Source organism: Saccopteryx leptura, chromosome 13 (genome assembly GCF_036850995.1).
Source record: "Saccopteryx leptura isolate mSacLep1 chromosome 13, mSacLep1_pri_phased_curated, whole genome shotgun sequence".
In the NCBI taxonomy this organism is placed as follows: domain Eukaryota; kingdom Metazoa; phylum Chordata; class Mammalia; order Chiroptera; family Emballonuridae; genus Saccopteryx; species Saccopteryx leptura.
In genome coordinates, this window is record NC_089515.1 from 35,236,210 (window position 1) to 35,248,915 (window position 12,706).

At 37.3% G+C, this 12,706-nt stretch overlaps 1 protein-coding gene across 2 annotated transcripts in view; it reads right to left on the reverse strand.

The window, feature by feature from the left end:
- The window catches only part of BTAF1 (B-TFIID TATA-box binding protein associated factor 1), a 113,311-nt gene that overhangs the window by 44,890 nt on the left and 55,715 nt on the right, over window positions 1-12,706 (reverse strand). For both annotated transcript variants that reach the window (XM_066354727.1, XM_066354728.1), the window contains 4 exons: window positions 2,754-2,858; window positions 1,509-1,658; window positions 1,076-1,218; window positions 393-567 (listed from right to left, as the gene is read on the reverse strand). In XM_066354727.1, coding sequence (XP_066210824.1) covers window positions 393-567; window positions 1,076-1,218; window positions 1,509-1,658; window positions 2,754-2,858 — 573 coding nt within the window. The remainder of the gene's footprint in view (window positions 1-392; window positions 568-1,075; window positions 1,219-1,508; window positions 1,659-2,753; window positions 2,859-12,706) is intronic.

A 12,706-nucleotide genomic window follows, 5' to 3' on the forward strand; every position in this document is an offset into this window, starting at 1 on the left:
GCCTCTTATCTTTTATAGTTTTCCATGATATCTGAGAGAGATACAGAGGAATAAACGACTAATAGTTTCGGGACTACTTCCACACATACACGTGTTTTTTTAGGAGGAACATGTCTTAACAGATTGTAGGATCGACAGCAAATATTAAGTAAAGGAATAATCAGTAGCCTCAGGTATGACACTGGGGGTTCTAAGAAAAAAGTCCAGGGTTAAAAGCAAATGAGAAAGAAAGAATGTTTCAATATAATTTGGAATACTTTTCTATGCTGGATTTTCATACAGATAAAATTTTCACTTTTCTATTTATAAAATATAATAAAAATAATACTAACAGCTAAATGAAAATTGATTTACTCAAAGTGACTTCATTTTTTGGGGGGGCAAAATCTTACCTTTTGTAAAGCAGCCCATTCACAGATTACCAAAGCAACACTAATTCTCTGTAAGGCAGATTTGGAGTTCAAATGGAAGAGTAGTAAATGGCCAAGGGATTCAGCTGGTTTAATTTCTTGGGTAACTACATTTACACCCGGGTCACAAATACAGCAGCAAAGTGCTCCTAACAACCTAGAAAGGAAAAACAAAAAGAAGTTCCCATAGCAGTTACCTGAGGTAAAGTTTCTCCTATTGAAGCTATAACTTTTCCCAAGAAGAAATAACTACAATCTTTTCTTCTTAAAAATATACAAATCCTATTTAAAACTTCAAACATTAAAAGTTTTCTTACATGTTAATTTTTTCTTACTTTGTAACTAGTGTGATGGAGGAAGAACTGACACACATTAGAGAAATCTTTGGGTTGAAATTTTTTTGAGAGAGAGAGGAGACAGAGAGATGAACACCATCAATTCATAGGGGAGAAGGAGAGGGCTCAAGCCGAGCCAGTGACCCCTTGCTCGAACCAGCAACCTTGGGATCATGTTGATGATCCCATGCTCAAGCCAGCAAGCCTGTACTCAAGCTGGTAACCCTGGGGTTTCAAACTGGGGACCTCAGTGCTCGGGTCAACACTCTATCTACTGTGGCACCACTGACCAACCTGGGTTCAATAACTTTGAAATTTCCGTATACTCACTTGGCTGCCGTCATTCTGGCACGCATAACCACAAAATCCCTGGTGGCAGCGTCTTCCATGATGGTGTCTGCACCTGCAATGTACTCCTGAAGCACTTCTTTATTCTGATTTTGGCCTTGGCGTATCTTACCACCTGTTTTTTCCTAGAGAGAATGAGAAGAAAAAAAAAAACCCCAATAATTAAAGATTAATCATTAAAGTGTAATAGCAACATCAAAAATATTCGCATTTGTTATAATTTCAGTAAAATAGTTATTTTCACAAAACTTTAACAGATAAAAATTACTATTCATTTTGTCACAATCCTAATAATTTTTCATTGTATGTTAAATAAAATCACACTTATAATAAAGCAATACAGATATCTTACCTGGTTACTATATTAATAATTATAAGCTGAACATACAAATATAGGATGTCCCACTTCACTTACCTTGGCTCTAGCTTTTACTTCCAGCAACATATTTAAATCAATAGGTAAATGTGAAGGCTGCATCATTAAGCAAAGCCAAGCACCCATCCATGGACAAGCAGCTGCTACCACATACTGAACTGAAGCCTTGCTCAATAGTTCCATCCAAACCTACAGAAGGAAAGGGGAACAACAAAGTGAAATTTTTCTAATAAGGGCTAAAAAGCCTAATATTTTTTTTACAGGTACTGAATTGAAAAACATAATACAGAAATGGCATAGAGATTAATTTAAAAATCCAATATAGAGGCTCATGTTTAAAATACTGTTGTTTCTGGTTAGTACACTAAAAAAAGTAATAAAAAAGAAAAGTTACAAGAAAATTTTCACAAAGAATTTTCTTTAGTATTTTATGAAAGTCATTTAAAATAAAAGATACCCATAAAAATAAAAGAGTTGTCAAAATCTCAGTTAAGTCACTGAAATCCTGTGTATCATAAAGCTCAATACTAATACGGTACTATATTCAACATACACTTCAAGATATAAGAACTCCTGATAAATATCTTTTGCTAACTTTAGAGATCATAGTAGCCTAGTATAAATTAAGACAGTATAAGTCTTGATTCATGATCTTACTCAATAAGGTACCTTACTTGATACCTAACATTAAATGGGATAGGACCAGTATGAAAATAACAGTGGTAGAAATAACACCACTGTCAACCCAAGGCTATTAAAGAACCACTTCAGAGGCCAATAATTCAAGACTAACTTAATAGGTTTTAAAGGTAAAACAATGCCATTCCCCACCCTCATAAATGTTACTGATTATAAAGATTCCAACACATTTACAATCTTGCTAAGGAGAAAAAGTACAACTCTAAACTATGACAATCAGACTATATATATTACCAATAAATCCCAAAAGATACTTTGCAGGATCTGTAAGCACTCTGATAAATAGCAAAATGAGTTAGAGAAAAGGAGTCTTTCCTTCATTTTATTTTCTGTATTGAGGCTATGGCTATCAGAAATTACTTAAAACACTTGCACATAAGAGAAAGAAGCACAGCCAGTGGGGACTTATATTGCACAAGAAGCTTATTACCCTTTGTCTCACCTTGTAGACCTCCAGACTTTTCAAATCTTAGATGATTTCTAATTTCATAAAAACTCCTGACCAACAACAGTATAGCAATTATGAAAAATTTTAAAACTACCAAGTTACTGAAAAAAAGGAGTACAGATCTATTCAACATGTACCTTGTGAATCAGGTCCAGAATTTCCTGACTGCTTTCTAAAACGCAAAACTGAAAAATATGTCGCAGCATATCAGGCAGAATAGGTATAAGCCAAGATGAAGAGTTCTGAAAACAAAAACAAAGCTATAGCTTATACATAAATCATGGGTATTAGCTTCTTTGAAGAGTTATAAGCCAAATAATAAAATATTATCATGAAAAGATTATATAGCTGGGTGGGTGGGGGGAGTAAAAAAAAATAAGTTCAGGCCCTGGCTGGGTTGCTCAGTGGGTAGAGTGTTGTCCTACCAAGCCACCAGTTCGATCCCTGGTTAGGACACATCTGAGAAGCAACCAATGAGTGCATAACTAAATGGAACGAGTTGATGATTCTCTCTCTCTCTCCTTCTCTTTGTCTCCCCCTTTCCCTCTCCCTCTCTCCCCCTTTCCCCACTCTTAAATCAATGGAAAAAATTCTTTTAAGAAAGGTTCAACTAGTGATAAAGTCTGACAAGATTTTGGAGCAACAATACCAAATTTATTATTCTAGTTGAGGGGAGAAACTGAATGGCATATAATTGCTGGGAAGCTGGAGAAAGTCTGATTATGATTAATAACATTAAATTTTGCTTCAAATACGTTGAAATCATCCTCCACATGGAAGCAAGATCTATCCAGCAACATCTCCTTGGTTACATTATAAATCAGTGCTTTGTCAGGAAAACTTGTAATCAGATCACTGCTGCTGTGCTGCCTGATCAGAATTTAAGTTCTATTGTGCTCATTAATAATCCAAGTAAGGAATTATAAAATGATACCAATGTAGAAAATTCTACTTTTGAGTTCACTACAAAATTAAGGCAAAGGTTCTTAATCTATTTTGGATTAAGAACCTTTTAAAAATGTAATGAAAACAATACACTCTTTTCTTAGAAAAATACACATATACATATTTAGGTACAACATTCTGCTTCCAATTTCAGAGGGTTCAAGGATTCCCTCAGCCCCAGGTTTACAGCACCTCAATCTAGTAAATTTCTCAACGATTCAAAAGCCTACCCAAATTAAGCAATCAAATTTTGCTCAGCCAAATAGCTATTGTGTACCCAGGATCCTCAGAAAGGAACTGCACATTATCTATTGTACAAAAAGTTACAAGCTCACTGAGTAAGACCGACCAACTGAAAATTTCTAGAAAATAATTCACAGTACCTATCACCACACCCACCATAATTTTTTTGAATGATTTCAGAGGGAGGAGGAGTTGGGAGGAAGAAGGGGGGGAAGAAAGAGGGAGGGAGAGGAAGGAGAGTGAGAAGCATCAACTTGTAGATGTTTCACTTTAGTTGTTCATCAATTGCTTCCCATATGTGGCCTTGACCAGGGGGTGCCAGCTGAGCTAGTAACCTTTGAGCTCAAGCCAGTGACCCTGGGATCATGTCAATGATCCTGTACTCCAGCCAGCGACCCCACGCTCAAGCCAGCAACCTCAGGGTTTTGAACCTGGCATCTCAGCACTCTAAGTCAATGCTCTATCCACTGTGCCACCACCAGTCAGGTCTACCATGTTTTTAATAAAAAAATACATTGTCTGGAAGACTGACGAAAGACTTGAAAATTTAAACTGAACTTCCAGGAAGGTTACAAGTTCTAAGGATAACACATAACTTAAAAGGCTACCAATAATTTTCTAGCTAATATAAAACTAATGAATGACAAGGACAGGACCACGTTTATATGTTCTCAAAATGGTTTGAAAGATGTTTAAAACAGACAAATTCATCAGCTCAGGGTGCCTATTCACTGATTTGCTATGACTTAACTACTTTTCATTGAAAACAAAAAAAAAAGGTGGGTCTCCTTTCTTTTCTCATCACACAGAATTAGGGACAATTTAAACAGAACTAAGAAAGCTATAATAGCAACAAGCAAATAATATCACACTTCTATAATCTCTTCTCACTTATGATTTCCCCCCATCATATTTACCAACTTTCTTTAACCCACCCCAAACCCCATTATTGAAAATCCAAACTGTTGCTTGTAGATCCCAGAGCCTTATCTATAGAGGAATATTTCCCCTATATTTATAAATAATAAATGTGATATAAATTGTAATAGTCTCAGCCTACAAGCTTAGTTACTATAGCAAATTCTACTTCACAGTTATTAAACACAACCGGGGGAGTAAAGGATGAATAGAGAACTGGGGCCAGGGCAGGGAGAGGTTAAAGAAACTATTCTGTATGATACAATAATAAAGAGATGTCATTATAGATTTGTCAAAATCCATAAAATTAATGTACAACGTCAAGGGTGAACCCTAATGTAAACTATGGACTTTGATAACAATGTATCAATGTTGGCTCACTAACTGTAAGGACTATACCACTCTAGTGTGAGATGTTGATGGTGGGAGAAGCCATGTTTGGGGTGGAGAAGGAGATATATACTGTGAACCTAAAACTGCTCTAAAAAGGAAACTCCATAAATATTTAGTATTAACACAGGTGGGGAAGTCTCTTCAAAGCTTTTTTATTCAGATTGATGTTTCCTCCTATGTTCTGCCTTTCTGAAACTGAGAATAAAGAGTTGGTGACTATTAGATGTTTTGCTGTACCTGAAAATCAAAGTGAAACTTCTAGTCATCTCATACTGCCCTCCAGCCTGATCAGTTTTCTTTCACCTCCTCTTTGGTGCCATCATATTCTCTCCTGCTTCCAGAGTTTCACATACTGTACCTTCCTCTGACTCATACCCTGCTCTTTACCTGGTCTCAGCTTAAACTTCACTTTTAGCAGGATACCTTCCTTAACATTCACTCACCTCACTAGCGAGGATCCAATAGCACCATCTATATCTTGTACCAGATACTTACCTCATTTTATTATTAGATCTTGTCTAGTTGTCTGTCTTCTCCTGTCTTGTTTAGTTTCCTGTTTTAAACTCTACAGAAGGGTAGAAACCTTGTCTCTTACTGGACAGTATCTATAAAATTGTAGCTATGTAGGCACTAAAATATTTGCTGAATAAATTCACCTTTCTTATAAGAAACGGTCTGAAGTCACAGGGAATAATTAGTAATATCCAATGCAAACATTTCCCAGAATTGTAGTTTGCAATAAATCCCTAACTGGCAAAATTGGCACCCTAGGTGGGGTAAGCCCTTACCAGCACCCTTTACTATGTCCTTATCTTCCCACAAAATGGGTAGGTATGGAAAAAAGCAGCAATCTGATCATCACTACCATGAACATCTGATTCCTGCCTGTAGGTAAATTACTATTTCTATCTCCACAGCAAATAAGTTTGGGTTGCAGGGAAGAGCTGGAAAGCTATAAAAAAAAGTGATGAATCACACTGAGTTCTTTCACTAATTTGGATATGAAATCATATTTTGGCCAACTGCCCTCCCAACCCAATTCTACATTTAGACAATTATAATGCCTTATTCTATTCCTGTGCACAACCAATATTTATTGAAAGTAGCTAAATAGCTATACACTGTCTCTCCTTTCCGTATCTATAAAATCTGACCAAACCTAATCATGCTAATGTTCTCTACAGCTAAAGTCTTAGTCAAATCTGTTCTTTTTTATTGTTTTTGTATTTTTCCAAAGTCAGAAGTGAGGAGGCAGTCAGACTCCCATATGCGCCCGACTGGGATCCACCCAGCAAGCCCACCAGGGGGCAATGCTCGGCCCCTCTGGGGCGTTGCTCCATTGCAACCGGAGCCATTCTAACACCTGAGGCGGAGGCCATGGAGCCATCCTCAGTGTCAAGGCCAACTCTGCTCCAATGCAGCCTTGGCTGCAGGAGAGGGAGAGAGGGGGGGGGAGAGAGAGAGAGAGAGAGAGAGAGAGAGGGGAGAGGGGGGAGAGTGGAGAAGCAGATGGACGCTTCTCCTGTGTGCCCTGGCCAGGAATTGAACCTGGGACTTCCACACGCTGGGCCAACACTCTATAGCTGAGCCAACTGGCCAGGGCCAAAATCTATTCTTTTGGTCCTTCTTTCTTTCCCTACATAGGCATATGTTTTCTTACATCCTGGATTAAGTATGCCTCAGAAACCAACTCAATCTCACATATATCTTCATGTTAAATATATGTAAGCTTCTTGCTAAAAGTTCCCTTTCAAACAAAAGTCAATGCTGTATATATCAGTAAATTAAATTTTCGGATGATTCGCAAAGTGACTGTGATGCAAATGGACTGGAAAAGTTGATCTAGTCAGCAAAACATGGCTAAAGAAGAGATGCATGTTCAGAAGCAAACCTGTCTAGATCTTAGAGTCAAGTTCTGGCTACAACCATTAATGGCTTTCAACACTAGTTAATCTAGATATTCCAGTAAAGTAATTTACTGACAGACATATACATTAATAGATACGCATATAGTTTTGCATGTATAAACATAGTCACAGGCTAGAGAGAGAATATAAGAAGAAAAAACAACTGGTAAGTTCCTTCACTTTAATTGCCCAGCCAGTTTGAGCAAAAAAGTTACACCTTGCTTTTAAGTCATTACCAAATAAAACAAGTTTTGTTTGCTTAAGTCAGTGGTTCTCAAAGTGTGCACCAGGGTGCACTGGTGTGCCCTAGATTTCCAGGTGTGCTCTATGGTATTCCAGGAAATATGTGCCTGTTGGGGACCAAAAAACCAACAGGGTTTTTGGAGTTTAGATCTTTGGGGGACAGAGGTGTGGAGAATTGGCTGTAAACTGACAGTCTGCCCAACCCCCCACCTCACTTGCCTGATTAGGTTGCAAAACACTGTTAAGCTGTGGTGCTGAATTGTTTACACTACCCCCCATGTTCCCCGGAAAGACTGGAGGCAAGTTCCTTCTATCCTTTGTTTGGTGTAAAGTTAAGATGATATGTATGGTGGGGGTTTTCTGCACTCAACACAATTAAGAATAAAAAGAGAGGAATTCTTCAATGTATTGATAAGAAAATGAGTTTGCCTTTCAAATATATGCCCAAACACTGAAAAAATCGCTGACACATCAGGCTCATGTTTCTTATAAACACAAAAATGAAAAAACTTAACACATTTGCGCTGAGACCTGCTGAATTTGCTAAATCTTACTAAGAATGCATCTATATATATAAAAAGATAACTTTTTTGTGTTTTTTTTATTTAACACCTCTTTTATGAATTCTAAAAAGCATAGCTCAAAACATGTAACATAAAAATGTTTTTTAATGTCAGAATAAATTTAATTTGTATTTATTTCATTTAATTACCATAAAAGCACACTTGGACTTTATATATTTTTCTTTAATATTTGACTTAATTATTATAACATATTTCTCAGAAATTTGTATATAGTGGGCCTACAATTATTTGTAGGATTTTAAATACGCCCCCAACTTCAAAAAGTTTGAGAACCACTGGCTTAAGTGTTCTTAATTCATGCTCCCCAAGAAGCCAGGCTTTGGAAATACTTTGACATGTTAATATCACAGACAAAGGTACAGGAATTAATTTATTTTCACATATGCCATGGTATGTCACAGAGAAGTCCAACAGATATAAGATTGATAACTATATATACATATTTATTTTTATTTTTTTTTAATTTTTACAGGGACAGAGAGAGAGAGTCAGAGAGAGGGATAGACAGGGACAGACAGGAACAGAGAAATGAGAAGCATCAATCATCAGGTTTTTTTTGTAGCGAGACCTTAGTTGTTCATTGATTGCTTTCTCATATGTGCCTTGACTGCGGGCCTTCAGCAGACCGAGTAACCCCTTGCTTGAGCCAGCGACCTTGGGTGAGCTTTTGCTCAAACCAGGTGAACCCGCGCTAAAGCTGGTGATCTCGGGGTCTCGAACTTGGGTCCTCCACATCCCAGTTCGACGCTCTATCCACTGCGCCACCACCTGGTCAGGCGATAAATAACTATATTAACTATGGTTCTATTTAAGGACATTTCAGAGATGTCCATGCCTGCATATATACAAATAAGTTTTAAGATTAAGGACATCTTTCCTATAAAATTTTTGCTTTTATAAAGCAAAATAAAACAAAAAAATTACTAAAGATAATCAGAGTACTTTCAAGGGAACAGAGCCATCAGTCTTTATGAGGTATTGATGCACTAAGTTATAACCAGGTTTAACCTCACCAAATTATCCTGGAATTATTGATAGGAATAGGTTGAAAAGTTAGAAACTACTATAAAGCCAGAAGAGAGTTACTAGTAATTTAGAAATTAGGTTCATTTTCTTCACTTTGTCTTTAAAATAATTTCATATTCAGGAGCAGGAAAGAAATTCAATAGATACTTAATACATTTTGTCTCCATGTAAAATTAAGAACTGAAAGATTTAAATTACAACTAAACTATAGAACCACCATCATTCAGAACTGCCTGCAATCTAGTTGAATGGAGTCCTACAACTAAGGATATAAAGGAAGCACATCAAGACTGGAAGGAGGAGTGAAGACGTGGAACAGACTCGTCCCATGCTCATGCGTGCTAGATAAAAATCAAGAGGGATCTTCTAAGGAGACTACAACTTCTTAATATTCTAATTATACGAACTTGAAGCAAATAAATTATAACAAATGTCAAGTATAGATGGTGGATCTATGAATGTTGTTTTATAATTCCCTGCTCTTTTCTCTATTTAAAAATTTCCCCAAGCCTGACCAGGCCGTGGCACAGTGGATAGAGCGTTGAACTGGGATGTGGTGGACCTAGGTTCGAGACCCTGAGGTCGCCAGCTTGAGCGCGGGCACATCTGGTTTGAGCAAAGCTCACCAGCTTGGACCCAATGTCGCTGGCTTGAGCAAGGGGTTACTTGGTCTGCTGTAGCCCCACCGTCAAGGCAAATATAAGAAAGCAATCAATGAACAACTAAAGTGCCACAAAAAAAAATTGATGATTCTCATCTCTCTCCCTTCCTGTCTGTCTGTCTGTCTCTATATATCCTTCTCTCTGACTCTCTCTCTCTGTCTCTGTAAAAAAAAAAATTTTCCCCCAAAATTATAAATGAAAATAGGTGGTGAGGCTTATAAAGTTTTCTAAAGGGTCTGGCTTTGTAGTATTATTTGAAAAAACAAATGAGAAATCCAATAAAAAATAATAAATAATACAGGCCAAAAGTGTACTAAGAGTGGGTGTTAAGTGCTAAAGCTATAGTCTTCAATACTGAGGATGCAGCCCTGGCCGGTTGGCTCAATGGTAGAGCGTTGTCCAAAGTATGAATACCCTGGGTTTGATTCCGGGTCAGGGCACACAGGAGAGGCGTCCATCTGCTCCTCCACCTCTCCCTCTCTTGCCTCTCTCTTTCTCTCTCTCTCCCCCTCCTGCAGTCTCAGCTGGATTGGAGTTGGCCCTGGGCTCTGAGGATGGCTCCATGGCCTTGCCTCAGGCTCTAAGAAGAGCTCAGTTGCTGAGCTACAGAGCCACCCTCCAGATGGGCAGAGCATCACCTCCTAGTGGGTTTTGCTGGGTGGATGTGGGAGTCTGTATCTCTGCCTCCCCTCCTCTCACTTAATAATAATTTTAAAAATAGTGCCGATGCTGGAGATCAAGGCTCAGGGCAGCGACAAAGCAGAATATAATCTATATGTATTAATATGAAGTTTCACTGACAGTATGACTTTTGATAAAGACATACTATGAAGACAAGCTAGATAGAAACAAGGGGAAGTTTCATTAGTGATACCATTATAGGGAGAGAAAAGGATACATTAGTTTTTTTTTTTTAATCAAATCACCAAATCCTCTTGATCTTTTAGCAATTAGTTTATCTTTCAATGCTGCTTTTTTTTTTTTTTTTAAATAAATTTTTATTAATGATAATGGGATGACATTAATAAATCAGGGTACATATATTCAAAGAAATCATGTCTAGGTTATTTTGTCATTAAATTATGTTGCATACCCCTCACCCAAAGTCAGATTGTCCTCCGCCACCCTCTATCTAGTTCTCTGTGCCCCTCCCCCTCCCCCTAACTCTCTCCCTCCCTCCCTCCCATGTCCTCCCTCCCCCCACCCCTGGTAACCACCACACTCTTGTCCATGTCTCTTAGTCTCGCTTTTATGTTCCACCAATGTATGGAATCATATAGTTCTTGTTTTTTTCTGATTTACTTATTTCACTCCGTATAATGTCATCAAGTTCCCACCATTTTGCTGTAAATGATCTGATGTCATCATTTCTTATGGCTGAGTAGTATTCCATAGTGTATATGTGCCACATCTTCTTTATCCAGTCCTCTATTGAAGGGCTTTTTGGTTGTTTCCATGTCTTGGCCACTGTGAACAGTGCTGCAATGAACATGGGGCTACATGTGTCTTCACGTATCAATGTTTCTGAGGTTTTGGGGTATATACCCAGTAGAGGGATTGCTGGGTCATAAGGTAGTTCTATTTGCAGTTTTTTGAGGAACCACCATACTTTCCTCCGTAATGGTTGTACTACTTTACATTCCCACCAACAGTGAATGAGGGTTCCTTTTTCTCCACAGCCTCTCCAACATTTGCTATTACCCGTCTTGTTGATAATAGCTAATCTAACAGGGGTGAGGTGGTATCTCATTGTAGTTTTGATTTGCATTTCTCTAATAACTAATGAATCTGAGCATCTTTTCATATATCTGTTGGCCATTTGTATCTCTTCCTGGGAGAAGTGTCTGTTCATGTCCTCTTCCCATTTTTTTATTGGATTGTTTGTTTGTTTGTTGTTGAGTTTTATGAGTTCTTTGTAAATTTTGGATATTAGGCCCTTATCTGAGCTGTTGTTTGAAAATATCATTTCCCATTTAGTTGGCTGTCTGTTTATTTTGATATCAGTTTCTCTTGCTGAGCAAAAACTTTTTATTCTGATGTAGTCCCATTCATTTATCTTTGCCTTCACTTCTCTTGCCATTGGAGTCAAGTTCAATGCTGCTTCTTAACACCTCTCATATTCTGCTTTTCCATTAATATATTTAACTCTTTGCAGAGGTTATTAAATTTATCATGAAAGAATCTTATCAAGATCACACTGTAAATTTTTCCCAGGTAAAAACCATATAGAACTTTTTTTTTTTAATTTCCCCAAAAGACCCTGCCTAGAATTTTATATACATTATTTAACAAATACTGAGGGCCTATGCAGAAGTGGAAGTTGGCAGGTGTATGGCAAATCACATACAAAGACAACAGTGTTCTGGTATAAAAAATGATAAAGAGTCATCACCATCAATTCTTTATATATGCTACAGCCAAAGTCTTCATTTATAAGCCAGTAAAGAGAAATGCAAAAGACAAAATAAAACGCCATGGGTAAGAAAATCAACATCATGGCATATACAGATGTTTTCACAACTATATAATTTTAATAGTCAATATCAACAATCATTTAGGGACTAAAAATAAATTAGGAGATTTGGAACAATCTTGTGATCTTATCTAAACTAGCTCACACTCTATTCATTCCTCTTTGTCTCTAAAATCAATTTTAAAAATAGACTAACAAGCCTGACCTGTGGTGGCACAGTGGATAAAGCATTGGCCTGAAATGCTGATTATATTTATAAATAATAAAAAAAAGAAAAAAAGTCTAGTATTAAAAAAATAATAAAATAAATAAAAAAGGACTAACAAATGTGAGATATCACAATTGACAGCTGAGGTAAACAACTAGAAACAAGCCAATTGAAATAAAGCAGTTAAATCACTGATAGAAGTAACTATTATGTCTCTCATTATTCCCACAGTATACAACATTAAGCACAGTTTAAACACTAATGACCGATAAATAGTACTGGTGACTGATTCAACACAAAAATATTAATTTGTGTTATATGATTAATGGTTAATGATTTCTGTGTGTGTGTGTGTGTGTGTGTGTGTGTGTGTGAGAGAGAGAGAGAGAGAGAGAGACAGAGACAGAGACGAGAGACACAGAGAGAGGAATAGATAGGGACAAACAGACAGGAAGGGAGAGAGATGAGAAGCATCAATTCTTTGTTGC